Source organism: Aspergillus campestris (genome assembly GCF_002847485.1).
Source record: "Aspergillus campestris IBT 28561 chromosome Unknown P168scaffold_2, whole genome shotgun sequence".
Taxonomy (NCBI): domain Eukaryota; kingdom Fungi; phylum Ascomycota; class Eurotiomycetes; order Eurotiales; family Aspergillaceae; genus Aspergillus; species Aspergillus campestris.
The window spans coordinates 1,026,455-1,051,979 of NW_020194337.1; the positions used below are offsets into that span (position 1 = coordinate 1,026,455).

The 25,525-nt window shown below is 56.0% G+C and overlaps 9 protein-coding genes across 9 annotated transcripts; 3 read left to right on the top strand and 6 right to left on the bottom strand.

Moving 5' to 3' along the window:
• Positions 1 to 42: 42 nt before the first annotated feature.
• Positions 43 to 1,838, bottom strand: cpa1 (carbamoyl-phosphate synthase (glutamine-hydrolyzing) CPA1). The gene is made up of 2 exons (XM_024834845.1): positions 1,690 to 1,838; positions 43 to 1,626 (listed from the first exon to the last, which is right to left on the bottom strand). The coding sequence occupies exon 2, from the start codon at positions 1,523 to 1,525 to the stop codon at positions 161 to 163; it is 1,365 nt and encodes a 454-aa protein (XP_024695842.1). The 5' UTR covers positions 1,526 to 1,626; positions 1,690 to 1,838; the 3' UTR covers positions 43 to 160.
• A 2,974-nt stretch (positions 1,839 to 4,812) lies between these two features.
• Positions 4,813 to 6,092, top strand: P168DRAFT_295174 (putative DnaJ domain protein Psi; the record flags this gene model as incomplete). The annotated part of the gene is made up of 3 exons (XM_024838018.1): positions 4,813 to 4,960; positions 5,036 to 5,736; positions 5,796 to 6,092. The coding sequence occupies 3 exons, from the start codon at positions 4,813 to 4,815 to the stop codon at positions 6,090 to 6,092; spliced, it is 1,146 nt and encodes a 381-aa protein (XP_024695843.1).
• Positions 6,093 to 6,401: 309 nt separating this feature from the next.
• P168DRAFT_264206 (uncharacterized protein) lies at positions 6,402 to 8,414 on the top strand. The gene is made up of 5 exons (XM_024834846.1): positions 6,402 to 6,600; positions 6,727 to 6,869; positions 6,949 to 7,012; positions 7,078 to 7,477; positions 7,541 to 8,414. Exons 1-5 carry the CDS (start codon positions 6,451 to 6,453, stop codon positions 8,335 to 8,337), a joined length of 1,554 nt encoding a protein of 517 aa, XP_024695844.1. The 5' UTR covers positions 6,402 to 6,450; the 3' UTR covers positions 8,338 to 8,414.
• A 101-nt stretch (positions 8,415 to 8,515) lies between these two features.
• P168DRAFT_309079 (putative C6 transcription factor) lies at positions 8,516 to 11,857 on the bottom strand (the record flags this gene model as incomplete). The annotated part of the gene is made up of 5 exons (XM_024839259.1): positions 8,516 to 10,392; positions 10,638 to 10,654; positions 10,922 to 10,950; positions 11,022 to 11,513; positions 11,836 to 11,857. The coding sequence occupies 5 exons, from the start codon at positions 11,855 to 11,857 to the stop codon at positions 8,613 to 8,615; spliced, it is 2,340 nt and encodes a 779-aa protein (XP_024695845.1). The 3' UTR covers positions 8,516 to 8,612.
• A 75-nt stretch (positions 11,858 to 11,932) lies between these two features.
• P168DRAFT_287741 (DUF500-domain-containing protein) lies at positions 11,933 to 15,038 on the bottom strand. Its single transcript, XM_024836641.1, has 2 exons — positions 15,008 to 15,038; positions 11,933 to 14,860 (listed from the first exon to the last, which is right to left on the bottom strand). Exon 2 carries the CDS (start codon positions 14,563 to 14,565, stop codon positions 12,367 to 12,369), a length of 2,199 nt encoding a protein of 732 aa, XP_024695846.1. The 5' UTR covers positions 14,566 to 14,860; positions 15,008 to 15,038; the 3' UTR covers positions 11,933 to 12,366.
• Positions 15,039 to 16,273: 1,235 nt separating this feature from the next.
• Positions 16,274 to 19,852, bottom strand: tah18 (NAPDH-dependent diflavin reductase; the record flags this gene model as incomplete). Its single annotated transcript, XM_024838019.1, has 7 exons — positions 16,274 to 16,356; positions 16,408 to 17,056; positions 17,253 to 17,298; positions 17,720 to 19,131; positions 19,276 to 19,378; positions 19,455 to 19,630; positions 19,694 to 19,852. 7 exons carry the CDS (start codon positions 19,850 to 19,852, stop codon positions 16,274 to 16,276), a joined length of 2,628 nt encoding a protein of 875 aa, XP_024695847.1.
• A 499-nt stretch (positions 19,853 to 20,351) lies between these two features.
• Positions 20,352 to 21,528, bottom strand: P168DRAFT_302216 (DNA-directed RNA polymerase III subunit C31). Its single transcript, XM_024838633.1, has 3 exons — positions 21,317 to 21,528; positions 20,981 to 21,227; positions 20,352 to 20,854 (listed from the first exon to the last, which is right to left on the bottom strand). The coding sequence occupies exons 1-3, from the start codon at positions 21,422 to 21,424 to the stop codon at positions 20,472 to 20,474; spliced, it is 738 nt and encodes a 245-aa protein (XP_024695848.1). The 5' UTR covers positions 21,425 to 21,528; the 3' UTR covers positions 20,352 to 20,471.
• A 189-nt stretch (positions 21,529 to 21,717) lies between these two features.
• Positions 21,718 to 23,747, bottom strand: P168DRAFT_287746 (uncharacterized protein). The gene has a single exon (XM_024836642.1). It carries the CDS (start codon positions 23,682 to 23,684, stop codon positions 21,750 to 21,752), a length of 1,935 nt encoding a protein of 644 aa, XP_024695849.1. The 5' UTR covers positions 23,685 to 23,747; the 3' UTR covers positions 21,718 to 21,749.
• Positions 23,598 to 25,413, top strand: P168DRAFT_287747 (COP9 signalosome complex subunit 6). The gene is made up of 3 exons (XM_024836643.1): positions 23,598 to 24,203; positions 24,262 to 24,738; positions 24,797 to 25,413. Exons 1-3 carry the CDS (start codon positions 23,933 to 23,935, stop codon positions 25,228 to 25,230), a joined length of 1,182 nt encoding a protein of 393 aa, XP_024695850.1. The 5' UTR covers positions 23,598 to 23,932; the 3' UTR covers positions 25,231 to 25,413.
• The last annotated feature ends 112 nt before the right edge of the window (positions 25,414 to 25,525 follow it).

A 25,525-nucleotide genomic window follows, 5' to 3' on the forward strand; every position in this document is an offset into this window, starting at 1 on the left:
GGTAGGTTTCTAGGGTGTGATTACAAGGATGATTATGGATATCTGTAATGGTTCGTATTAAAGATATGTAATTAGGTTAAAGCAACAATAACAATGTCCCAGACAATGTGTCGATTTGACCAGACCCCAGAAACGCCCGAAAGAAATAGCAAGACAAGCCTTAGGCGGCAGCGGCGGCAGCAGCAGCAGCGGCAGCCACGTTCTGCATGCCGATGGTGGGCTGCACACCCACACGCTCATTGGCCAGCAGGTCGACCAGGAGCGGGCTGGGGATGGTCTCCCGCTCGGGGAAGAAGGCCTTCTGGTTGGTCTTGTACTTCAGGACGCTGTCCAGGTAGATGTCGAACAGGTAGGACGAGTCCAGGGGACCACCCTTGGCCTCGGGGTGGAACTGGGTGCTGAAGATGGGGCGGGACTTGTGGATCATGCCCTCGTTGCTGGAGTCGTTGAGGTTAACGAAGTAGGGCTTCCAGTCCGAGGGCAGGGTCGAGGCGTCGACCGCGTAGCCGTGGTTTTGGCTGGTGATGTGGCAGCGACCGGTGCTCAGGTCCAGGGCGGGGATGTTGTGCGCGCGGTTACCGTACTTCAGCTTGACGGTGCGGGCACCGGCGGCCAGAGCCAGCAGCTGGTGACCCAGGCAGATGCCGAAGATGGGGACCTGGGAGTTCTCCATCAGGCAGCGCAGGTGGTGGGTGGTATCCTGGCAGTGGGTGGGGTCACCGGGGCCGTTGGAGATGAAGACACCGTCGAAGTGGTGGGCGACCTTGTGGATGGGGAAGTCGAAGGGGAGGACGGTGACGCTGGCGCCGCGGCCGACCAGGCTGCGCAGGATGTTCTCCTTGACACCGCAGTCGATGACGGCGACGTGGCACTGGGGGTCGGCGGCGGCGATGTGGAAGGGCTGCTTGGTGCTGACCTGACGGACGAGGTGGATCTGCTCGGGATCGGTGAAGGCCTCGTCCTGGTCGGCATCATACTCCTCACCGACGGTGATCCGGGCGAGGGAAGAACCCTGCTCACGGAGGTAGGTGACAATCTCGCGGGTATCCACACCGGAGATGGCGGGGACGCCCTCGCGGGCGCACCACTCGCCGAGACTCTCGACGGCGGTCCAGTGGCTGTACTGCTCCGCGACGTCGGCGACGACGACACCGGCGGCCTGGAGGTTGGGCGACTCAAAGTACTTGAGCAGACCGTTGTTGTCCTTGGAGGCGGAGGGGACGCCGTAGTTGCCGATCAAGGGCTGGGTGAAGACCAAGATCTGGCCACGGTAGGAGGGATCGGTCAAGGACTCGGGGTATCCGACCAGAGAGGTGGTGAAGACGGCCTCGCCGGAAATGTTGGAGCGGGCTCCAAACGACTTTCCGTGGAAGATGGGGCCATCGCGAATGGTAAAGGTCGCGCGTTCAGGGGCAGGACGCTGCTGACGAACGGTCGCCATGAAGCGAGACTGCATGGTGGCCTTCATTGAAGGGAAGGCAGAGACCCGGGCGGGCATGCCCTTGCTGAAGATTTGGGCGAACATAATGGGGGTATGTGATGAGATGGTTTGATGATTCTAATTCGTTGATGATGGAAATTTCAGTAGTTTCCAGAAGCTTTCCAGAGGTGATCCGAAATGTAGTCCTATTGGGATTCTATCAGCATCCTGTCCTTTGTTCGAAGGGATCAGGGGCAGGGCATCCGTACCTGAGAAGTGAAGATGGAGGGTGCCAAACACATAAGCGCGACTGTGGAATTACCAGTCACTAAATCAAAAAAGGGAAGAGATCTTTTAGATCGACATGAAGATGTCTTGAGTGGGATTGTTTATGGGTGGTTGAAGTGGATGGTGAAGGTGAAGATGGATGAAGAGAGAAGAAAAGAAGGAAGAAAGAGAAAGAGGAAGAAAAAAAAGCTTTAAGAAAAAAGGACGGCGGCAAAACAGACAAACAGACAAACCAGCCAAAAAATGAATGTGGGTGACTCGGCACGTGTTCCGGCTCACCGACTCTGTTGAACCAATCAGGGGGCTGGAAATGGGTCAATCCCGATAATCGGACGGATTTGTTGAACAATTCCTGTCTCTCCCAGTCTCTCCAGTCTCTGTCAGTCCCTCGACCTGTCCCTCCAAGCGATATCTCAACTCGGTTGGATCCACTGTCACGGTGGAACTAAGGGACTATTGATGGTTAGTTGGCCACTGCGGTTATCGCTTCGATTTTTCAACGCCAATAACGGATAACCCCCTCTAACTTCGACCAGGGATCCACTGTCTTTCGCGACTGGACTTTACATTGGAGGATGTCGGATTGCTTAATTCACTACGTCGCGTTCCCGGTCTATTCTTAATCGGACGGAGGGACTTATAGGAACAGGGACGCTGAGACATGATTTTTGGCTGCAAGTGGATCCGCTGGCTACAAGCCGCTTGGAGTATATATATTGGGCCGAGATAAACGGCCATTTACTGCCAATAGACCCACCTCATATCGATTTCGTCTGGACTGTCGTGATACTACCGACTCAGGTCAGTGAGAACTGAGAAGATGGGTTGGAAGCTAGGTCACCATCGCTTAGAAGCAATGAGTACATCCATCGGGCCGAAGTCATGAAGGCCCGTCTCGGATTACTAAAATTCAGAACTGATCCATCATAAGAGTTGCAGGTTGGGTTGGACTCTATATGGTTCAGAACTTGGGGTATCGAAGGGTCGTCTAGACGGAATATCTTTGTAGACGAGGTATCTCTTCCAGCCACTCGCAGTGCAGATCCCTTCCTGGGATCCATGCAGCGACGAGAATGCCCTTCCGTGATGGATGTGATGAGTCACAGATGGGTTGGATTGGCCTGGGGGAGTCCAGTTGTTCATCTCTACTAGATTATTCCTGTCACAATGAGTATTGAGTATCCAATCACCTCCGTTTGTCGGACATGACTACTTCGGGTACTCCGAGATTGGCCATCTTTGTTTGCTAGGGATTGCTATCATGTCCGATCTTCCCTCGCGCGTCCTCCGTAGCGTCAACGGGATTGCACAGTCACTCGTCTGCCAGTCCTTCATATCATAGTTACCCTATACTAACGGATCTACTGTATTATTCGGAACGTTACCCATGAAGCTAGAGACAGGGACCCTATAAACCAAAGTAACGCGATGCCGCTTGTCGAGCTGTACTGACAAAATCCGTCTTTGTACGGACTGCGTCTGGAGGATTCAAGATCTGCATATTAGAACGCCGCCCAAAATTCCCAACCAACCCCTTTGATTCTTCAATGGTCAGCGATGGACATCATTCGCCCATGCCACGTCAACCGGGACTCGAACAGCACGAAGCCTCCATCCAGGAGCAAACGAGAAGATCAAACAAGGATCTTCGCGCGGGGCCATTAACTTCGTTGGACACACTCGGGATCATAAATAGGTGTATCAACACGCTGCTCCAGGTGCTGCACTGTTCCCGGATCTTTCATAACAATATCTACAGCATTGGGGCCACCAACAAGACCGTCTAATGCAGCGATGATGGCCTGGAGCTAACCCACCCTGAATTGGACCCCCTCCCCGTGCCGTACGACCAGGGCACTAGAACGAGCCCTGGGTGCAGAGGCACTTGGCGTGCCGATCAACTACGCCGAGAGCGTCCCGAGTCTCGAATTGGGACCTCGCGAGGGACAACGACGTGCGGGCCACCATGGGAACCCGCCTCGGGCCTCGCCGCTGTGCTGGGTTTCAAGACCGGGACTACATGTGTCCGTGAAACGACGGCGACGTGGTCCGCCTGCAGGTGGCACACCGCGAGCTGGCGAATTCCGCGCGGTCGGCAATGCGGCCTTGCAGACTAACGGGACATTCGTCGGCGGGTGCCCGCTGGCAGACAGGAGGTACCCTCGACCTCGAATATTAACCAACCACGCACTGCTACCTGTGGTCGATCCAGGTGATCTGCACTGGCGAGCAGCGGGATCGTTGTGCTGAAGGATTCGATTGTGGGGGAGAATGAGACACTGTAGTCGTTCATTCTCTCCTTCTCTTTCCTTTCCTTTGCCTATATCTTTGGTCTCTCTTCCTTGATTCTTCCATCCTTTACTCTTTCTGTCTATAATTGTGTCGCTCCTTATCCTTATGATGTCTTATATACTTCAGCTGGATGTAGATTAAGTAATGATGATGTGGCTGACTCAATGCTGACTCAGATCACGATCAAGAGACGAAGTAGACGATGCGATCAGATGAAGATGGATGATGCTCTCATCTCTTCTGGATGATTGATTCCTGTCTGAAGGGACTTGCCCACTGAATGACGATCGATCTTGATCAACCTCGTTGTCGATCGAAACTTCTCGAACCTTCGACGAGGCAGAGGCAAAAGTGAGGAGCTGCGGCCAACGTCAACGTCACACGTCACATCACCTTTTCTGTCGTCAACGGTCTCTTTCTTCTTCTTCTCGTGCAGGGTCCGTCAAATCAGTCAACTCTTCCTGCTGACTTCTCTTTCTCTTTCTCTTCCTTGTCTTTCATCGATCATCTTTGTTGTCAGATCGTATTTAAACCACTATTGAGTTCTCACCTGCGTTCTGTTCCCCAGATCTCGCGCCCCGAATCTTCTACGTCATTCACGCTCTCTCCCCCCACTTCGGTCCTTTTCCCTCCCCCTCCGTCCAAGGCCGCCGTGGCTGACTCTCGCCTTGGACGTCGACTGTATATCCGATCGACAACTCGTCGACTTCCTCTCACGACGTTGTAATTTCTCTTTTGATTGCGAAAATACGTGACCCTTTTTCCAACAATCATCCTCGGTCAACACCCCACCTCCGAAAGCGAACGACACAATGGTCGCGGAAACGAAATTGTACGACTCCCTCAGCGTCAAGCCTGAGGCGTCGCAGGATGAAATCAAAAAGGCCTACCGCAAGGCGGCCCTCAAGTACCATCCGGACAAGAACAAGGATAACCCCCAAGCCTCTGAGAAATTCAAAGGTATGACCTCCTCGTCCCCAGCCCTGACACGACCAGTTTCACTGACTTCGTTTTTTTTTTTTTTTTTCCATGCAGAGGTTTCTCAAGCATATGAGGTTCTTTCCGATCCCGAGAAACGAAAGGTCTACGATCAGTTCGGCCTCGAGTACCTGCTGCGCGGGGGTCCCGCTCCCGGGCCCACCGGTGGTGCGGGCCCCGACGGCACCCCCTTCGGCGCCGGCGGCATGCCCGGCGGGTTCTCGTTCGGAGGGATGCCGGGTGGTGGTGGTGGTGGCGCTCGCACCTTCCACTTCTCGACGGGGCCGGGCGGCGGCGGCTCTGGCTTCCGGTTCAGCTCCGCCGACGACATCTTCCGGAATTTCGCCAAGGCCGGTGGTGGCATGGGCGGCGGCGGCGGCAGCGGCGGCGGGTTCGACGACGATGATATCTTCTCCATGCTGAACGGTGGTCTCGGCGGAGGAGGTGGCGGTCCTCGCGCCCGGACCACTCGCGGTCCCGGTGGATTCCCGCAGGCCAGTCGACGGGGGCCAACGCCCGAGCCCACGGTGGTGGAGAAGGAGCTGCCCCTGACGCTGGAAGAGCTGATGCGCGGCACCACGAAGAAGGTGACGGTCAAGAGCCGGTCCTTTGACGCCAGCGGCAAGCGCACCGTGCAGGACGTGACCTTGGAGGCCAACATCAAGCCCGGTTTGCGGACGGGCTCCAAGATCAAGTACCGCGGAGTCGGGGACCAGGAAGAAGGCGGCCGTCAGGACGTCCATCTCATCGTGACAGAGGTACACAATTCCCCCCTCCCAAATTAACAGCAAGACAGAAAAATGCTAACCGTCCGTAGAAAGAAAACCCCAACTTCAAGCGTCGCGGCGACGACCTCGTCACCACCGTCGATCTCAGCCTCAAAGAAGCCCTCACCGGCTGGGACCGCATCGTGCGCACTATCGACGGCAAATCCATCCGGGTGTCGAAACCCGGCCCGACGCAGCCCGGCCATGAGGAGCGATACCCCAATCTAGGCATGACGATATCGAAGAAGCCCAGCGAGCGGGGGGATCTGATCGTTCGGGTGAACGTGAAGTTCCCCACGAGTCTGACTGCATCGCAGAAGGATATCCTGAAGGATGTTCTGACTTGATTGTTTTCTTTTCTTTTTCTTTTGTTGTGCTGGGTTTGTGTGATTTAGGAGTAGCATTGGAGTCGGCGTTCGGGAAGGGGTGATGATGATCTTGTATATTCTTAGATCAGACCAAAATTAACTGATTTCCTTTCATCTGTTCATCATTTGATATAATCAAACAGTGGAGTCTATATACTTCCAATCCCCTCATCCGATCCCCTAAACCCAATCGGGTAATCCACCGCAGTCAACCCGTGACCTCATGCGGAGAAGCCAAAACAACCGTCACCTGCTCTCCATCCTCTCCTCCTTTCTTCTTCCTTTGCTCTGACTTCTCCCTCCACAACCCATATCAATACTTGATATTACTTTCAAAATGCGTCGAAGAATAACCCTCCTCCAACACGCCTCCACCCCCTACGACCCAACCCAAGCCCACGTCTCCCCCGACGCCCTCTCCCTCCGCACTCTCGACGCCGCCCGCGAAGACCGCACCACTTTTGCTTTGGATGAGATTCCTTCTGAGGTGAGTTCTCCTCTATCCATATCAGTTCTGTTTGATACGAGCGTGTGCGGACGAGTCCAGGCGGTGTCACATCAAACAGAACGAAAGGGAAAAGTCGGAGCTAATGCGGTGTGTTATGCTGGATAGCTCCAAAAAGCCCTGCAATCATGCTATCAGTTTCATGTGAGATGGGCGAGTGAGAGACCTGCTGGGGCGCCGGCGCCGTTTGCGAGTCGTGTTAGTTCGGGCTTGCATGTTTTGTTTACTCCTGGGGAGGGGGATGGGGATGGGTGTGTCTTTCTCTCTTTCTGGTACTATTCCTAGTGAGGAGTGTGGTTACTGATTATAGGATGTGTTCTATTTTTATAGGGCGGCTTTGTGTCAAACACTGAAGCAAGTATTCGGTGATGAGGTGGATTGTGTTTCTCCCGAGGTACGTCCGCACCCTCCTTTCTCATGCTCAACTGAGTGGAAAGATAAGACTAACAGAAGGGAAAGGCATCATTCATCACCCCCCCAATCCTCTCAACCCGCTTCGCCGCCTCCGCCTCCGCCCAATTCTATACCCGCCTTCCATCCCTCGGCTCCCTCGCCGCCTACATCGAACGCAGTGTCTGCTCGTCGTCCTCGGACCCCGACAACTGCCGTGCACAAGCGGAGGCCCTCCGCTCTGCGGACTCCCTCGATATCAACTACGATAGTATCTCGCATGCGCTGACCGTCTCCGGGTTCTGGGCCTCCGCGCCGCAAGGCGGGTGGACGGAGGAGATTGCCAAACCTGTCCGCAAGGGGACGGATCAGATTGAGGTTGGGTTGCTTGGTGCCGAACCGGCGAAGGAGCCTGAGGAGATCAAGATGGGAGGCTTACTGGGGGTCGTGGGGAATGATGATCAACTGAGTATGTCTTTTTTTCTACCCTTCTTTTTCTTGCGACAAGTCGAGTCTGGTGCTAACCCGCTAGAACCCACACTTTTCTCCTTCCCCGCACGCCATCACGGTCTCCCCGACGAAGCCACCTACAGCGTGTCCTCCCCCCCGCCAACAGGACTGCACCCAACAATGACAATCACCCTGCCGCAGGCATCACTGCACCGCCCGCCCGCTCCACCCGACGCGACCTGCGCGCTACACACCTACCTCACGCTCCCGTCCACCATCTTCGGCGACAAGTACCAGCTCTCGACAACCGACCCGCTCTTCCTATCCTCGCACAACCTCGCCGCCCTCCGCGCCGTAGCAGGCGAAACCGACCTCGAAGCCCCAGACTGGTCCGTCTCCCGCTGGGGCTCAACCTGGCTCCTAGAGCTCGCCACGCCGGACCCAACCTCCGAAGAATGGAACGTCACCGTCCCACTACACCTCCGCTACCTCAAGCCCTCCGAGTCAGGGATCCGCTCCGCAGCCGTGCCCTGGCCCGTCGTCTTCTGGGCCTGCACAGCCGAAGACGGCACCAAGATGGGCGTCAACCCCTTTGACAGGGCCAATCTCGGCTGGGACGGCCTGTTCGGCCCGCGGACGATGTTCTACCAGCTGCATCCGGCGCCGCAGCCGGGTGCTCCACTCGTGGAAGAGCTGGAGGTGCCTGTTCTCCGACTGGAGAATGAGGGCCTGTTTCAGGGTAAGGTTATCGAGTTGGCTACTGTGGCGGTTATCTCGTTGGGGTTTGTATGGGTGTTGTGGAAGTTGGGGTTGGTGGTGCGGGGTTCGGGTGGAGGCGCGGATGCAAAGAAGAGGGAGAAGAGGGGGAAGGCGGAGTGATTTTTTCTTCTTCTGTTCCTTCTTTTTCTTTTCATATTAAATTTTTCGGTGCTGGGATATCCTTGCATTTAGCGAGCTGCGTCCTCTGGGTATATACATATATATATATTTATAATGGTACAGTGGTGGTATCATTGCGTCAATCGTAGATATATACAAAAAGAAAGGGAAAGGATAGGAAAGATATAGAGAGCAACCTCCGAGTCGGAGACCAGTAGTTCCGCACGGACACAAGCCAAAATCCCTCGAAGCCATGCGCAAAGGACGTAAAAGAGTTACATCCTCCCAGACGGCATCGGCGTCGAAACATCCGTGTCAAGAAACGTATCCAGATCATACTGCGACAAATGCGGCATATCGATCAAGACATCACTCAGCCACGAAAAGCCCGGATAGTCCGCCAGGGAGTGGGTGGAGGGGGCGCGCTCGCGGTCGGTCCAGTCCATGGGCGGGGCGGAGACGTCGGCGTTGACGCGGAGGACGTCGCGCAGGGCGCGGGTGTCTTCTTCCTTGCGGCGCTGGTGGAGGAGGATGAGGAGGTAGGCGGTGGAGTAGGCCTCGCGCATGACGTCTGTGTTGTAGGCGGCGGCGACTTCGCGGAGGGTGCGCATTGCGTCGCTGAGGAGGCAGAGGGAGGCGCGGGTGTCGATTGCGACGAGGGTGCTGACGATTTGGAAGGGGACGTTGGCGACTTGGTGCCAGGGGCTGTCGGAGGCGACGAGGTCGCGGGAGGCGCGGAGGGCCTTGGCGGCGAGGGCGAGGACGCGGTCGAGGAGGTCGCCGGCGATGCCGGTGTGGAGGGCGCGGAGGCGGCGGTAGATGCAGAGCATGAGGTTGCATTGGGCGAGGACGAGGGTGGGTTGCGGGTGGATGAGGTCGAGGACGTGGGTGAGGGCTGCTTCGAGGTCGGGGAGGTCTTGGGTCGTGCTGGGGTCGAGGTTCTCGGAGATGGGGAGCAGGTTGAAGATCTCGGTGGTGTAGCCTGAGGGGCGCGGGGTCGGGGGCAGGGTGGTGGCGCCGTAGAGGACGACGCGCGAGCGGCTGAGCTCGAAGGAGATCCAGGTGTTGAGGTGCCGGGCCATGCCGAAGAGGCGGCGGCGGAACTCGGGGTCGCAGGGGTAGGGTTCGTCGGGGGAGGTGGAGGAGGGGGGGATGGACTGGCCGAGGACGATGGGGTCGGGGTGCGGGGCGGAGGAAGGGTCGGGCGGTTCCAGGTGGAGGCCGGTGGCCTCGATGAGGTGCATGAGCGTGCAGCTGGCCATCCAGGTGGCATGCGGGGAGGCGGTCATGCGCAGGTAGGCGACGCGCAGGACCCAGCCGGCGATGAGGTCGGCCGCGGAGGGCGAGGGCTCGGCGAGGACGTTCTGCTCGAGGATGAGGCGGGCGGTCTCGGCCAGCTGGAGCTCGGTGGAGGTGGCTTGGCGGCGGGAGAAGAGGTAGCCGAGGGCGGCGACGCCACAGAGGACGGCATCGTAGGGACCGAAAGCGAGGGCGGACTCGGCGGTGGGGGGCAGCCAGCGCCGGCTCACCTGACGGAGTAGGCTGTCGCGGTCGAGGAAACCGTAGCAGGGGTCGATCTTGTCGAAGAAGATGTAGGTCAGGGAGCGCATGTCGTCCTGGGAGATGGTCTCGACGACGGGGACGGCGCTCCGGGCGGGGAGGGTCGCAGGGGGGTGGCGGATGCCGACGTTCCAAGCGAAGAGGTGCAGCTTGGGGGCATTCCGAGGGTCAATCTTGAGGGCCAAGCGACGCACAAAGGCGGCGCCCGAATTGGCCTCCCGCGAGTTCAGTCGGATGCCCGTTGAATCTCCGGGGGCGGGTTGGTCGTGATGTGGGGGAGGGTGGTTCTTGGGGGTGGGGTCGTCGTGGACCACACTGGCGACGGACGGGGAGTTGGTGGGATGGGGACGGAGAGGTCGAACGTCCCTCTTCTTGCGCGAGAGCAGATCATATTGACAGTCGACACCGAACTGCAAGCAGGTACTGCAGGGCTGATCGCCGGAGCATTTTCGCTTGCGAGATTGGCATGAAGTGCAGGCGACTCGCGAGCGTTTCCTGGAGTTGTCAGCGGGGGGGTCAATCGGGAGGGATTCCATGAATAGAATGAAGGATGAAGATAGAGAGGTGAAGTAAGAAGAGAGAAGAGAGAAGAGAAGAGAGAAGAGAAGAGAGGACGAAGCAAGGACGAAAGGAGAAGTGTAGTAAAAAAGTGAAGAAGAAGATGAGGAGAAGAAATGTTGGAGAAGAAGACCAGCCAATGACAGCCGGGATCGCCCAAACAGGGAACCCGACCATGTGACATTTGTACCTGAGGTATCTACCATATACCCCAACTTCAACTACAACTTCAACAACTCAACTACATCTACAATCAATCTCGATACTTACTCCCATTCGGATAGCCCATCAAATCCTCCAATTCCCGCAGATCAGGCATCCCCGCCGGCCCGGGCATATACTGGGAATTCTCCCGAAAGGTCGTCCCATTCCACCACAGCTCATTCTTATGCAGGGCCTCCATGATCTTCCCGGCGTCGATGAACGTGCGGATCTCCACCATCTGGCCTTCGTGCCAGCGCGTTACCCAAACATTAACGATATCAAAGTCGTCTCCTACACCTCAGTCAGTACATATAAATATATATAGGCTCATACAAGGGAGAAAGTTCGGGAGAGGAGAATACCAGAATTCATAACCCCCCTAAAATTAACCTCCGCAACACTCCACGAACTCTCACACCCGCCATGGATCGCCCGCGGATGAATCTCAAACCTATCCGCATGGTCAAAAAACAGCACACTCACCCTCCGCAACGCATTCACATAAAAGTGCATCAAATCCCCATAGTGCCCCGCAATCGGGTGGTTGCCCATCACCGTGAAGCTGACGTTCTTGTGGATGAGCGTGAACAGCTTCGACATGTCCTTCTCGAGGCTCTTGAAGGCGTCCCAGATGTGCATCTGCGTTACGTAGGGACAGTTTGTGGACGGGTTGTCGAAGATGAAGCCTTCGCGGTTCTTGTCGGGCCCGTGGCTGGGTGGGCCGGGGTAGGGGTTGCCGATGCCGTCGCCGTTGCAGTCGCTGTCGGGGTCGGCGATGCCTGAGCCGTCGCAGTCGGGGCCTTCGAGGGGTTGACTGGGGGGTTGTGGTTGTAGTTGTGGTTGTAGTTGTAGGGCTTGTTGGGTGGAATGGCTGGCCCAGATGCGGAGGCAGTTGGCTGGGACGCTGGTGAGGAGGAGGGCCGGGATGGTGTATTTGAGGATGAGCATTTTCTTCTTTTTCCTTCTTCTTTTCCTAGTTTGTATGCTTTTCTAATTCATTCCTTTATTGTCTTGCCGTTGCAGGGCTAAGATAGTGTGGTAGGTCCGGAATATACACGGCACGTAGAATATATATATACAGCCACAAATATCCGAACTATAATCCACCGTAGCTACGTCGTACACGGACGATTCCAGAATGAGCCGATTTCACATTCTCATAAAGAATACTACTACCTAGGTAGTAGGTACTAATCATACTTCACCATAACTGCATCACTCAATTATCACCCACCCAGTAAGACCCAATTCCTTGGCCATCGAAGGTACAACTATAACAAACAACCCAACCAGATATCTTAAAATCCACAGCACTATCTATATTACAATATCGTATTCAACAACTCAACACATGAGGATATAAAATAAATCTAATCCGCTTCCTTTTCTTACATGTCCTCACCTTATACAACCAACCGAAGTAGCAAAAAGAGTAGAAAAAGGAGAAAAGGAAGAATAAATCAAAAGAAAACATCCAAACGCCCAGGTATATTTCCATGTCCCTTCCCATCTGCACGCCAACACGCTAAGTGAACAATCGAAAAGACATAACTGAACTGAGGTATGGAGGTGGGTGGGGTGGAGGTGCACACGACAACGAAAACAGAAAAAGGAACAAGGAGGGAGGGAGTGGAGGAGAAAGAGGGGCTAATGAATCTCTCCAGATATATACAGTTACACGAACAGACGAACGCGATGAAAGAACTCTTAAAGAACAGACGCAGTCTGCCGCTGTACGGAGGTCGTATGGCTGTCTTCCTCCGTCACCGTCTTGACTGGCTCGACCGGCTCCATCTTGTCCTCGTCGGCGTCTAGCCGAGCGTCCACGTCGGAGGTGGAAACATTATCCTTGGTGCTCGCCTCCGTGTCCGAGGCAGAGTCCCATGACCGGGCCGTGGATACCGAGTGGAACTCGTCCTTGTCCTGAGTCCGGGCGGGAGAGGCTCCGCGCGACGCCTCAGAGGCATCGTCGGTGGGGCCCAGAGGCAGTTCAGCAAATCCGTTCTGGGTCTGCTCCGTCTCGAGTGACGGGGGAGAGTGGGAGACGTGTGACCTAGACGGCGAGACGGACGGGCGGTGCTGCGGATCGCGGGGCGGAAGGGGCAATTCGGACTGAGCCTGAATGGGCGAGCCCGGCGGAGAGGCGGACGGTCGGTGGGAGGGATTGCGCGGGGGCAGCGGCGACTCAACCCGCTGAGAGACGGGCGAGCGTGGAGGGGAGACAGACGCTCGGTGGGAAGGATTGCGCGGGGGCAGCGGTGACTCAACCCGCTGGGAGACGGGCGAAGCAGGAGGCGACGCAGAAGGCCGATGGGAAGGATCGCGAGGGGGCAGCGGCGGCGGGGGCGGACGTTTGGGGATGGTGACCAAGCGGGCGCGGGTAAAGGTAGGCGACTGACGCTTGACGTCCACGGGAGCGTGGGGATCATCCAACGAGATGGGGGACGAGGGGGCACTGTCGCGGCGGCTCACGGTGGCGCTGCTGACCTCGTGGATTTCAAAGTCCTCGTCCTCGTCCTCGTCCTCGTCCTGAGAGTCCTCATCCGGGTCCCGCTCCTCGTCGTCTGCCCCCGGGGTCGCGTGGCGTTCGGGGATGGCGGCCTCCCACTGCACGCCCTCGTGGTCCCACTTGACGGGCCCCGACGGCGTCTCGGCGGAAACGTCGCCGCGGGTGCTCCGCGAGGAGGCGCGGCTGACAGAGGTCGGGGCCGTCGGGGCGTCGGTCTGGGTGCCGCGGTCCTGGCTGGTATGGCTCTGGACGCTGGTGCGCCAGCTGTCCCGGGGGGAGCTGTCGAGGCTGCGCCGGTAGGTCGAGTAGATGGGGCTGCTGGGGCTGGGACGGAATTCAAAGACCTCCTGGTGGGCCCGGGAGCGGGAGCCGGCCTCGCGGATGAAGAGCCCCTCGGCCTCGAGGGCCTTGACGCCAAAGGGGTCGGGGTCGTCGGCGGCCGGGACGCCAAAGGTCGAGGCGACCACGTCCACGTCACCGGGGGTGATGCCGGGGGGCGCCACCAGACTCTCGTCCACGTCGGTGTCACCTTGGGCGGCGCGCACGGTCTGCATCAGGGTTTTGATGGAGTCCGGAGGGTGTTTCACCTTGCCGGCCAGGATGTCGGTCACGGAGATGCGTTCGCCGAAGAAGCGCTCGTTCTCGTCTGTGCGTTCGATGATGACGGTGCCGTCGACCTGGACGCCGGCGTAGAAGCCGCGACTCTTCATGTAGGTCCAGATGGGGGCCTGACGCCTGTGGACTTCGGACTCGAGCATGCCGCCCATGCCGACGGGGCCGGCGGCGACGCTGAGGCCGCCGCCTAGGGTACAGCGGAAATGCTTGAAGGCGTTCAAAGCCTCGTAGGTGTTGATGACGACGACGCAGTCGTAGATGTCGACGCCGGCCAGGAACCCAATGCCGGAGGTATGGAGCATGATGCCGGACGGGGGACTCCACTCGCCAGTCTCGGGGATGCGACCCAGGAGCACACCACTTCCGCCGGAACCACTGAGCCAGAGACCGGTGCGCATGGTGGTGAAGATGGCCAGACCCTTGGCCTGGCGGATGACCTTGGTGGGGATCTTTTGTAGAACGCGTTGCTTGCCCTTGGGACGATCGATCTTGCCGGTTGCTTTGCTGTTGCCGGTTGCTTTGCTATTGATGCTGGAGACGCTGTCGGACCGTCGGCTCTCTGATTCCTGGTCTGTGTAGAAGCCATCTTTGCAGAAGCTGCGTAGAATGCGAGCCGCTTTATCGCTCTCCTTATCGATGGTCATGGGCCAGAAGGCCTCGGCGCCGACCTTGTAGGATAGACGGTTGACGGGATCGCCCAGTTTGTCGAGAGTATGCCATGCCTTATCGAAGCCTTTCTTGGACGTTCCTTTCGTCCTTTCCCAGAACGAATGAGGCGCCATGTTGGGAGGGGGGGGTAGGGTTGATGGGTTCGAATCCAAAGTAAATGATGGGACCAAGTCCAGCGGACTGGAGGAAGACCCTGAGTCTTAACCCAGTCGTTGTGCGCGGGCTTGAACGAACCGGATATGACGAAAACGGGGAAGGAGGAGATAAAGCTTAACCCGATGCGACGGGTGGAATGTGAGGCGGGGACGCCTTGCTGGGTGGGTGAAGAATGCGAAGGGAGAGTTTGGAATGGGTGGTATACGGGAGAGTGGGTGGATGTATTCCTGTAGGTTTAGCAGGTTGAAGAAGCTAAGGCACGTCAGGATCTTCGCATGATGATAAAAAGAGATCTGGATCCAGGTCTGGCCGTTGGATCCGCGTTCGAGAAAAGGCCGGTGGCGACCGAATCGGAGGGATGAGGAGGGAGGAACCATGGAACGAGGACGGAATTCTTACCTGGGAGGAAGTTGTCGGGAGGAGAAGGGAGTGAGTAATGGGAAGAAGGAGGATTAAATCAAAAAAACAAAACAGAGATTAAATAGGTAAAAAGTAGAAAATAAACAAACCCCACGACTAGAAGTAGATCCACACCCGGAGAGGGGGAGAGGAAGAAAGGAAGAAAGGAAGAAAGGAAGGCAAGAGAAGGGAGCAAGGGAGAGAGGATTATAAGGATGAGGAGAGAGGGGGAGAAGAATGAAGAGGTAGAATATAAACACCAGGGAGAATGAGATGCATCTGCAGGAGAGATAATCATATTATATTATTCTGATAGAAGTGGAGGCAGGACAGGCTGGGATGAATGGCTGGACGGGAGAGAATCCGTGGCTGGATATAATATCATCTATAGAATAGAATATCCTAATAAATACAGTATAATATAGAATCAATGATCAACGCGGGGAAGAACAGAATGACCTGCGTCATTCTGTAATGGTCAGTCAACGCTTGACTGGTTTAGGTTAGTTCTCTACTTAATATCTAGATTGATGGAGATAAAGATGGATCTATTGTCTCGATACTCTTCTTTCTTCTAGAAGTTCCTTATACCTGAGTTATTGAACAATCCATTGTCATCTCGATTGATTGGTTACACTCCAAGAGATATAGATGTATCAATCGAAAGAGATAATATCCCAATATGACACCTCCACCTCAAATTTAAATTGTCTCTCTCGGATTAAGATCATCCTGAGGGTAAGATCGACACCCGCTTTCAACTGACACGTCCCATGCACCCAACTCTTTCCTCCAGGATCATACATCCAGGATCACCGTCGTTCATACCACCAGTCTGAGTCAGGTGGATGGGTGACCTTTCAGCTGGTGCCTTCAGGTGAGCTGTCCGATCGTCTGGCTGCTGGATGCGGTGGTGGATCCCATCGGAGTATCTGGACTACTTGGATCCATCGTGTTGTCTTTCCTTCTTTCTTCTCTCTTGGTATCTTTTCGTTCCTGTGTCTTACTTTTTTTCTGATCTGATGTTCTTGTTGAAGATTGTAGATGTAGGATCGGCGGCACTACACGAGACTAGCCACCTGCCAAGCGGGATTGACCTGTCGGAAAACAAAAGAAAAAATCAAGAAGATCAAGAAAGAAAAAAAGAAGATGAAGGAATGAAAAAGAAAACAAAGAGATTCATACTACACTCTATATGTACAAATGCACACAATTCAAAACAAATCAACTGTCTAATCAAATCATAACAACGTACACATTCCCTGCTCACAGCGCACCAAGCTCCTTCAGCTTGCCGATCAGCCCGTCCACATCATCGACCTTGCCGCCACCCTGGCGCGCAGGCGGTTCTATAGTTGTCAGTTCACCCATCAAATCATACGTGAAGGAGATAAACATACCAGTCACCTTCAGCGTCTTCAACCGCTTCGTCTCATCCACCCCCAACTCCGCCAGCGTCTTCTTCTCCAGCGGCTTCTTCTTCGCCTTCATGATGTTCGGCAGACTGGCATACCGCGGCTGGTTCAGCCGCAAATCAGTCGTAATCACCAGCGGCAGCTGCATCCGCAGCGTCTCCACACCCCCATCCACCTCATGGGTCACCTCCACCGTGCCCTTATCATCCTTGACGTCCACCTTGCTCGCCTGGGTCGCCTGCGGCCAGTTCAGCAAGCCAGCCAGCATCTGACCCGTCTGGCCCTGGTCGCCGTCGATCGCCTGCTTGCCCAGCAGCACCAGGTTGATGTTCTCCTTCTCGACGACCGTCTTCAGCATCTTGGCCACGCTCAGCGGCTCCAGCCCGCCGTCGCCGCTCTCGGGCGCCTCCACCTGGAACGCCCGGTCCGCGCCCATCGCCATCGCCGTGCGGAGCGTGTCCGCGCACTTGGGCCCGCCCGCGCTCAGGGCCAGGATGTTTTCGACCTTGAGGGGTCCCTTGCGTTCGCGCAGGCGGACGGCCTCTTCGATGGAGAGCTCGTCGAAGGGGTTCAGCGAGTGTTTGACGCCGGCGGTTTCGACGCCGGTTTGGGCTTTGTTGATTCTGGGTTTGATCTACATGTTTGTATAAATGTGAGTAGATGTAGGTGTAGTGTAGTGTAGATGTGGGTGTATAGTAGAGTAGAAGTGTGTATAATATCCATTGAAAGGACATGACGTGACATGAAGTCGGCGAGAGCCGTGCTCACCGACCTCGGCGAAACGGACCACTCTCACAAGCAACACCAACACCAAAGGGAGGAAAACTCACGGCATAGTCAATGACCCGCTTAATGGGGACCAGAATCCGCAAACCACTCATTGTGAATTGAAGAAGAATAGATGACGAGAGAGGGAGAAAGTGTGTGTGTAAGGACAATCGAGATAAGAAGAGAGAGAAAGAGAGAGAGAGAGAGCGGGGACAAAAGGGAGTCGGGATGGATGGATGACTGAGGCCGAGTCAACTGACCGCCACCCAATCAGCGCGTCGATGGGGAAGGCGGAGAGACCTGCGCCGATGCGGCCCGGTTGTGCTTGTGCTGCTCCGCTTCCAACCGAGGTAACTCTCCTACTCTACAGGTGTTTAGTTACTCTAGGTACGTAGTTGTTGCACTCAATGCAGGATGGATGGTACTGGTCACTCTATAATTATCTATATTATGATCAGATGCTCATGATCCGGTCGACTATGGTTCACTTCCCGACTATATAGTATACTACCACGTCTCCTGCTTATACCGCCCCGACTTCTCCATCCCCAGCAGATACGCCTCCGCCTGCGCGCGATCCAGCCCCCCCGACTCGGACTCCGCTCCCACCGTCTGAAACGCCTCGATTAACGCCTCGCGCACCGCCTCCGGCATCCGCCCCGACGACCCGCACACGTAGACCGACCCCAGCCCGTCGCGCAGCAACCGCACGCACAGCGCGGCGTTCCGCCGCACCAGGTCCTGCACGTAGACCTTCTCCGGCTGGTCGCGCGAGAATCCCGCCAGCACCTGCAGCTGACAAGCCTCTGCCAACCGGGCCCACTCGTCCTCGAAGAAAAAGTCCGCTTCCCGATTGCGGGCTCCGTAGATGAGGACGGATGGTCCGATCTCCGGCTTGTCATCGTCGTTGTCTACGTCCCCGAGTGTCTGGGCGAAGGCCGCCTTCTCCCACAGCATCGACCGTAGCGGGGCGACGCCCGTGCCCGGCCCGATCAGGATCGTCGGTCGGAGTAGCTGCTCCCGCGGGGAATGGAGACCCCCGCGCTGGAGCTGTACCTGCAGGGTACTCCCCGGCTGGAGGGCTGCTATGTACCGCGTGCAGACGCCCTCGCGGACCCGCCGGATCACCGTCCGGTACTTGACGATGGCGATCAGGAGCTCGAACTGCGTGCCGCCGTCGGGCGACCGCTTCAGCGCGCCGCCGCTGGCGATGCTGAACTGCCGCGCACGGAAGACGGGTAGTACCGCCGCTGCGTGCTGCCAGGGGATCCGGACCGAGTCAAACTCGTGCAGCACCTCGAGGATGCTGCGGCGGGGTCGCGTCGTGTAGTCCCATAGGTCGTTGAGGAACTCGGGGTCCGCGCTCGTGAATTCCAGTAGTCGTTCTCGGTGCATATCATCGTCGGTGTAGTGCGCGATTGCTGAGAAGAAAGCCCGTCGTGGGATCGCTCGTAGGTCTAGGTAATCCATGATTAGGGCCCGTAGCGTTAGCCGCGGGTAGGATGCGAGGCCCGCGATGGGCGGCCCGTGCAACTCGTCTACATGTGCTTGGAAGACGTTGGGCGCGAGCGAGACGAGCTGATCGGCTTGTTCTTCCCAGCCCATCATCTTGATCATGGCCTCGACGTCGTCGGCGAAATTCTTCGGTGTGATGGCGATCACATCGCCGGGGACGTAGGATACCTCGTCGGGGACCGTGAGACAGAGATGTCGCACATCCTGCCAGTGCTGTGACGGTGTGACCCGCTTGTTCTGCGTTAACGTCGCGGTTAACGTATCGGGAATAGGCCGGATGTCGTGGTCCAGTCGAGGCCGCTCGCCTGATTTGGGGGTGTGTTGGTGTGTATCGGGGACGCTCTGTGTCCCAGGTGTTGCATGGTCTTCTTCTTCTATTCGTAGAACCCACTTGGGCGGTAACTGGACGTCGTCCGGGATCGGATGCTCCCCCTCCGGTAGGGGGTATGTTCCCAATAGGTGTTTGCGTAGGTCCGTCAGCCACGGGATGAATGTACCTTCCAGTCTGTAGGCAGATACAAGTCAGCTCGACGAACAACGACTAAAAACACGCGACAACGGACGAGACACGAACCCTTCTGGATGCTGCTGATCAGCTTCCCCACCAGGATAGATTTCGTTTGCCCCCAGCTGGAGTAACCGTTTGTGCAGTTTGCGCGCCGCCCAATTGAACCTGCTCGTCGTCAGAAACAACAACATTCTCTTTCCTTCATCTCTCCCGAGACCGACAAGAATATCATAGAACTAACTTAGGATAAGAAGTATCACCCAGCCCAAACGACGCGAAATGAACCCCGCTCAAAAACGTCGGCGGAAGCCTCTTCAGCAGCAACGATCTCCAAAACGCGCGTGCATTCGCCGGAAGGTCTCCCTGGCCTGTTGTCGACACGGCGAAGATCGTGATCGTGAACCGATCTAGCGACTCCTACAACGCATACCACACCCCGTCAGCTCATCTCTATTGCAAATGTCAAGTGACCGAACACACCGGCTTAAACTGGTTCAATTCCGCCACATGGGTGGTGAAATGCAGGCGCTCCACCATAGCGCCCAGCTCTTCGGCCACCTCCTGGGCATTTCCCGTCTCGGAGCCATACAGCACGAGTGCAGACCGCGGGGGGGCATTGGGGGTCTGACTCTCACACATGCTCCTCAGGATGGATGGCTCTGGTGAGGGGAGGGGTGGGCTGTCAGAGAGAGGGTGTTGTAGTGGGGGAAAGTGGTTTTTTACTGTCGACAATCCAACATACTCCGGTTTGATCTGGACGATAAAGATTGATAAAGATCAAAGACCCCTCGATCGATATCGGATCCGTGACTAAGGCGGCCCATGTGGGATGACGTCATGGGCCAGGCCGACATCGCCAGGTCTGACTGCCTGATACATTAGGCATCAAGGAGTATAAAGGGTGTATGGAGGTGTGGATTTGCAATTGAAATAACATTTGAGGTTGAGTTCGAAAAGGGTAAGGTAGTGTAGCAGCAGTCGTATTAGTAGTGTTATTCTGGCGCCAACAATGCCAATGGACATGGTTGTATGACTAGATCAATACAGCCCTGGTTGATCTCCAGTATTACACACCACACATGTAAACAGTCTGTCAATAGATATGTCCATTGACAACAGTATATACGAATAGCAGACCCAGAAATCGGTTGCCATAGAAATCAACCATGCATCGTTCAAAAATCCTATATCCACAGGCAAACGCCTAGATGCAGCTCCACAATCCAAATAATTAAAGCAAGGGTATCTCAACAACCGCTTAGTATGTTTCCTCATCGCCTCCACCACCACCGCCATCCCCGAATCCATCATCCCCGTACTCGTCGTCTCCACCGTCGAAGTACTGCTCCGCGTTATAATCCCCACCCATCTCGTCCTCGTCGTCCTCGAAATCATCATCCACAATCTCCTCCTCCTCGCCCTCTTCCTCCCCGTCGAGGATGTCCTTCTCATTGTCCTCCTCCTCCTCCCCGCCCGTCCGCTTCCGCTTCGTCTCGTCCTCCTCGTCTTCCTCTTCATCGTCTTCAAACCCGCGCTTAGCAGTCGCTCGCGCAAATTGACCCGCGTACCCATCCATCGCAGCGTCCGGCTTGAACGTAGGCTGGATCGTTTGCCAGAGCTCGCGCGGAAAGAATTTCATAACTGCACCCAACACCGTTAGCATATTCTTTCTTCTCTCACAGCCTCACCCCCATCTGCCCCTGCCAAATATCCAAAACATCCACACACCACCACCAAATAATCCAAGAGACATAAGGAAAAACTCACTATACGACCTCCCCCCCATCCTCGGAATCGTCCTCTTCTTCCGCTGATACCGCCCCGAATAAGTCGGCATCCCATGAAAACTATCAAAGTTCACCCGCGCCACACTCCCCTTCTTCGCTGCCGTAGATGCCGAGTCCAATATCGAGTAGTATGGTCCATCGTGGTAGCGCTCGCGCAGGCCCCGGTAGTAGTCGACCTGGAGCCGTTCGCGCGCGCTTAACGGTCGCGCGCGGGGTACGGAGAATTTCTAGACGCGTAATAATTAGTAAAATGGTCGTTATATCACCCACTACAGGTGGGAAAGCCGTAGAATGGGGGCTTGGATTCGAGCCATACTGGGAAGAGCGGCGTGGGCGCCGTGTCGGGCTCGCCGTTTCCATCGGTGTCCCAGCTGAATTCTGCTCCGGGGAGCTTGCGGCCCTTTTTGGCGCCGAATCGTGACATGGTTGTTGGTTTGGGGGTCGGGTTTGATCGATGATGTCCTCCGGCGGTTATTCGAGACGACGGAGACGACCGGATGATATGCTCGGTCAGTCCTCCACGGCAGAACGATCGCGAAGAAGCCTTTGATCTGCGATGACTGCGAGATGAGGAGAAAAAAAGTTCCGCCGGAAGTCCGCCTCACCGCCTTGACCTGTTACTCGATTGGGAAGGTAGGGCTAAGATCTACAGCCCTATCTAGATATAGAGCTGGTACTGGAATTTGGATTATTTGTAGCTACTGTAGGCATGTAAAGGTATTGTATTGCTATGTCAATCACTAATATGCTCACATTCCCATGGCTTCAATGCGCGTCTCGGTCTGTGACACAGGTCCCCATGGCCCATCGTTCACCCGTTGGCCGAGGGTCCGAACAATATCCTCGAATCCGGCCATTTCTCCCCCTATTGCTTGAAGGCGGCTGTGCAACGCGGCCAGGACTTCGTATTTGGCTGTGGCAATCTTCCAGACAGCATTTTGAGAATCTCCGGCCCCGCCACCCACGAACTCGGCGTACGAGCGCGGCGGCTTGAACAGATAGGGGAGCAAGGTGGTCAGCGCGGGAGGAGTAAGAACGGCCCAGGCACCCGTGGATGGGAGTGCGCCCTGCCCCGCGGGTGACGAGCTACCCAAGGATTCCTCGGAGGGAAGCTGGTACCGCGACGTGTCCGAACCCGACGCCGTCACCTCGGGAGTCAAGTCGTGCCAGTTGGCCGTCACGATGGCTTTCATGAACGAAATGGCTGCCAAAGAAACATCTTTCATGGCCACTGTATCAGCCGGGGCGATAATGGCAGCCCATAAATCAGGTCGGCTATTCAGATACATGTAGTACAAAACGCGCGCACTCGCTGCTTCTTTGTGCCAGTCTGTGGGCGCCTGACCGAACATGTTGAGCTCCATCGTATCCGCACCCTCCGGTTTCGGTGGCCCATGCAATATCTTGGCCAAGGTATCGATGACCTCCTTGTTGGGCGGACGAACAGGGAGTGATGTGACGGGGTTGCGACCATCCTTGCTGGCCTCTATTAATAGAACACGAGGGATGCAAGACAGGACGTTCAGCTGACCGCTCGGGGCTGGCCCATGGGCCCATTGCGAGGATGAGATGGCTAGAGACGCGGAAATACGCAACAATATCTGATCCAGTAAACTTTTGGGGTTCTTCAAAAAGTGGTTAGGATATAAATCCGCGTACTGCGCCACGTAAGCCATGATCGGCCCAGGCAAGTACGCCAGATCCACGGGATCCAATTTGGACTCATCCAGGTAGCAATTCAACAACGAGGAATGCACATTGTGCGCGATTAAGAAATCGAGAGCCGGGGAAGAAAAGGTAGATGCCGAGTGTACGAAAGTCCGAATCGTCAAACCCGGAGCATCGATCTCGAGGAGATCATGGAAGAAGTTTAGCAAGGTCATATGCATCAAAACATCACTCTTGTCCACCATCTCGCGAGCCGCAAATTGCAGGAGACTTTCACACTTGTATTCCGCCTCCACTTCAGGAACCTGCGAGGTTGAGATCATATCCCACCGCACCCGGCCTACTTTTACCAAGAAGGCCATCAGCCGCCCTTGGGCCAGGGTTGTCTCGCGTTTCGCATTGCCCGCGAGGCTACACAAGGAGAAGAGGCGTCCATAGACGTCTTTGTCTGTGAACATCCTCCGCCACATGAGGCCGTGACCCCTCTCGTCATTAGATTGATCATGGCCACCGTTCTCGACCGAGTTGGTCAGATCGACCTCCAACAACGCCCATATGGTGTCCAGAGCAGCCTGCGCAACGGCCGTTGAATCGGTCGTCAGCCAGAGCTCCACCAGTGACACCACCAGCTCCGAATCGCCAGAAACTATGGCCGTATCGCTAGGAAGCCGCTCTGCTTTCCTCAACAGCGATAGTGCTAACAGGTTGATCGGGGGTGACGGGGCTCTAAACCCCGCGATAAAGTTAATTGGTGGGTCGAGGGAGCGGAGGTCCGAGAAGCTAAAATACGTGCTGGCCTTGATACCCAGCTTTGTAACCGGCTCCGGATCCTCCTGAAGGACGGGAAGTAAGTGAGCGATCTGTGCCAGGAGTGTTGCAGGAACCCTGCGATCCGTCGTCTCCGTAAGCTCTATTTTCAGCTTGTCCAACAGGTCCTGGTCTAGACTGATAGTGGGGTCGCGTTGAACTTGTTGGAGATGGAGTTTCACCTCGTCGTACGTGGACGGGACCGCCATGTTTCTCAGCGCCACACAAAACTCTAGCTATCGTGAAGGTGAGAAAGGGAAAGGGAAAGGAGGAAGATGAAGATGAAGATGAAGAAGAAGATGAAGATGATGATGGTTGATACAGCTCAATCGCCCGCAATTGACAAGCGGGGAAGCCCAAGGCGGTGAGCGTCATCAATCCACCGCCCATCTCAACTCTGGCAACTTTCTCCAACTTCAATCCAAGATTCTTGTTGATGCTACGATCAACATTCAATATGGCGGAGCTATCGACATCCCTCTTATCTCAGAAGTCCTCCGACTCAGGACTGCATATCCAGCTTCACCCACTCATCCTCCTCACCATCTCCGATCATATCACCCGCCATGCGGCCCGGCAGCAACGCGGCCCTATAGTCGGAGCTCTCCTGGGCCAACAGAATGGGCGCGAGATCACCCTGGAACATGCATTCGAATGCATCGTGGTGGAAGGCCCTAACGGGGAAGCTCAGCTGTCCGATGGATGGTTCGTCGAACGGGTGCAACAACGTATGATGATACTCTCCCCTAGGTGACGACTTAATACTAACGCAGCCTGCAACTCCAGTCAAGGACGTTCACAAAACCCCCGCCCTCGACCTTGTAGGCTGGTGGTCGACTGCTCCACCGTCCGGTCCAAACGCATCTCACCTGCCCATCCACCGCCAGATGCTTCAGAGCTACAACGAATCCGCCGTGTTTCTTGCCTTCCACCCCTCCCAGGTCCACGGGGCGTCCTCGAATAACGCCAAGCTCCCCTTGACGGTCTATGAGAGTGTCTACGAGGGCGATAATGCTGCAGACGGCGGCAAGGCTATGCAGGTCGATGGCGAAGAGCAGTCTCTGACGATACGATTCCGCGAGCTACCCTATTTTGTGGAAACCGGCGAGGCAGAGATGATCGGCGTCGATTCCATCGCCAGAAGCGCTCGCAACGCAGCCGCCGTGGAGGAACCGAGCACAACCACCGGCGGGCCGTCTAGGAAAGAAGACCAGAAGACAAAGGACAACAACACGACGCTGCTCTCCCAGGAAGACGAAGAACGTAAGTCACCCGACTACCATACAACCCAGTCCATAGCTAACAAGACGATCCACAACAGTAATCGCCAACCTCAACACCCGCCTCAACGCCATCCGAACCCTCGAGTCCCGTATCTCGCTAATCAAATCCTACCTCGCCAGCATATCCACCGCCGAAGGCGCCGCCCCCACCGACAGCACCAAACAAGCGACGCTCTCGCACCCCATCCTCCGCAACATCAACTCCCTCCTCGCCCACCTCTCGCTCCTCACCCCGACCGAACAAAGCGCCTTCACCTCCGAGATCCTCGCCCAGAGCAACGATGTACACCTCGTCGCGCTCCTAGGCAAACTCGGCCAGAGCATCAGCTCCATGCGCGAGCTGGGCAAACGCACTGCGGTCGTCACCCACGTCCGGAGGACTAACGTGCCCTCGCGGAAGTCTCAAGGGATGCCGGCGTCGTCGTCGCGCTTCGACGAGGAAATGTACATGGGGCGTGACGGCATGGCATGATCTATGGCTGACGACGGGACCCGCCTTTTTGCGCTTTCATCACTGCATCATCGTCACGCGGTTGATCCATCGTGCTATGATGAACTGATCCCCTTGTTAGAGTGCACCAGTGCCTTAGAACGGTGTTCGGGTGTTGCATTTTTGGAGGCAGCACTTATTAATGAATTATGATAGAAGCGAAACATTTCTTTCCTCTTTTTGAGTAAATACTGAGATTTTGTTCGACGTAGTCATACGAAGAGTCATTCACCATGTGTAATGCATAAGTACACTTATTACAGCTTAACTAATCCTC

Excerpts from the sequence above, each read along its gene's own strand:
- P168DRAFT_287746 (XM_024836642.1), bottom strand. The coding sequence starts at position 23,684 with ATGGCGGTCCCGTCCACGTACGACGAGGTGAAACTCCATCTCCAACAA.
- P168DRAFT_287747 (XM_024836643.1), top strand. The coding sequence starts at position 23,933 with ATGGCGGAGCTATCGACATCCCTCTTATCTCAGAAGTCCTCCGACTCA. Across the intron at positions 24,204-24,261 it reads CGTCGAACGGGTGCAACAAC|TCAAGGACGTTCACAAAACC; the intron begins GTATGATGATAC and ends CTGCAACTCCAG. Across the intron at positions 24,739-24,796 it reads CTCCCAGGAAGACGAAGAAC|TAATCGCCAACCTCAACACC; the intron begins GTAAGTCACCCG and ends GATCCACAACAG.
- P168DRAFT_287741 (XM_024836641.1), bottom strand. The coding sequence starts at position 14,565 with ATGGCGCCTCATTCGTTCTGGGAAAGGACGAAAGGAACGTCCAAGAAA.
- cpa1 (XM_024834845.1), bottom strand. The coding sequence starts at position 1,525 with ATGTTCGCCCAAATCTTCAGCAAGGGCATGCCCGCCCGGGTCTCTGCC.
- P168DRAFT_264206 (XM_024834846.1), top strand. The coding sequence starts at position 6,451 with ATGCGTCGAAGAATAACCCTCCTCCAACACGCCTCCACCCCCTACGAC. Across the intron at positions 6,870-6,948 it reads GGGGAGGGGGATGGGGATGG|GGCGGCTTTGTGTCAAACAC; the intron begins GTGTGTCTTTCT and ends CTATTTTTATAG. Across the intron at positions 7,013-7,077 it reads TGGATTGTGTTTCTCCCGAG|GCATCATTCATCACCCCCCC; the intron begins GTACGTCCGCAC and ends CAGAAGGGAAAG.
- P168DRAFT_302216 (XM_024838633.1), bottom strand. The coding sequence starts at position 21,424 with ATGTCACGATTCGGCGCCAAAAAGGGCCGCAAGCTCCCCGGAGCAGAA. Across the intron at positions 21,228-21,316 it reads CGCCCACGCCGCTCTTCCCA|AAATTCTCCGTACCCCGCGC; the intron begins GTATGGCTCGAA and ends TTACGCGTCTAG. Across the intron at positions 20,855-20,980 it reads GATGGGGGGGAGGTCGTATA|TTATGAAATTCTTTCCGCGC; the intron begins GTGAGTTTTTCC and ends TGTTGGGTGCAG.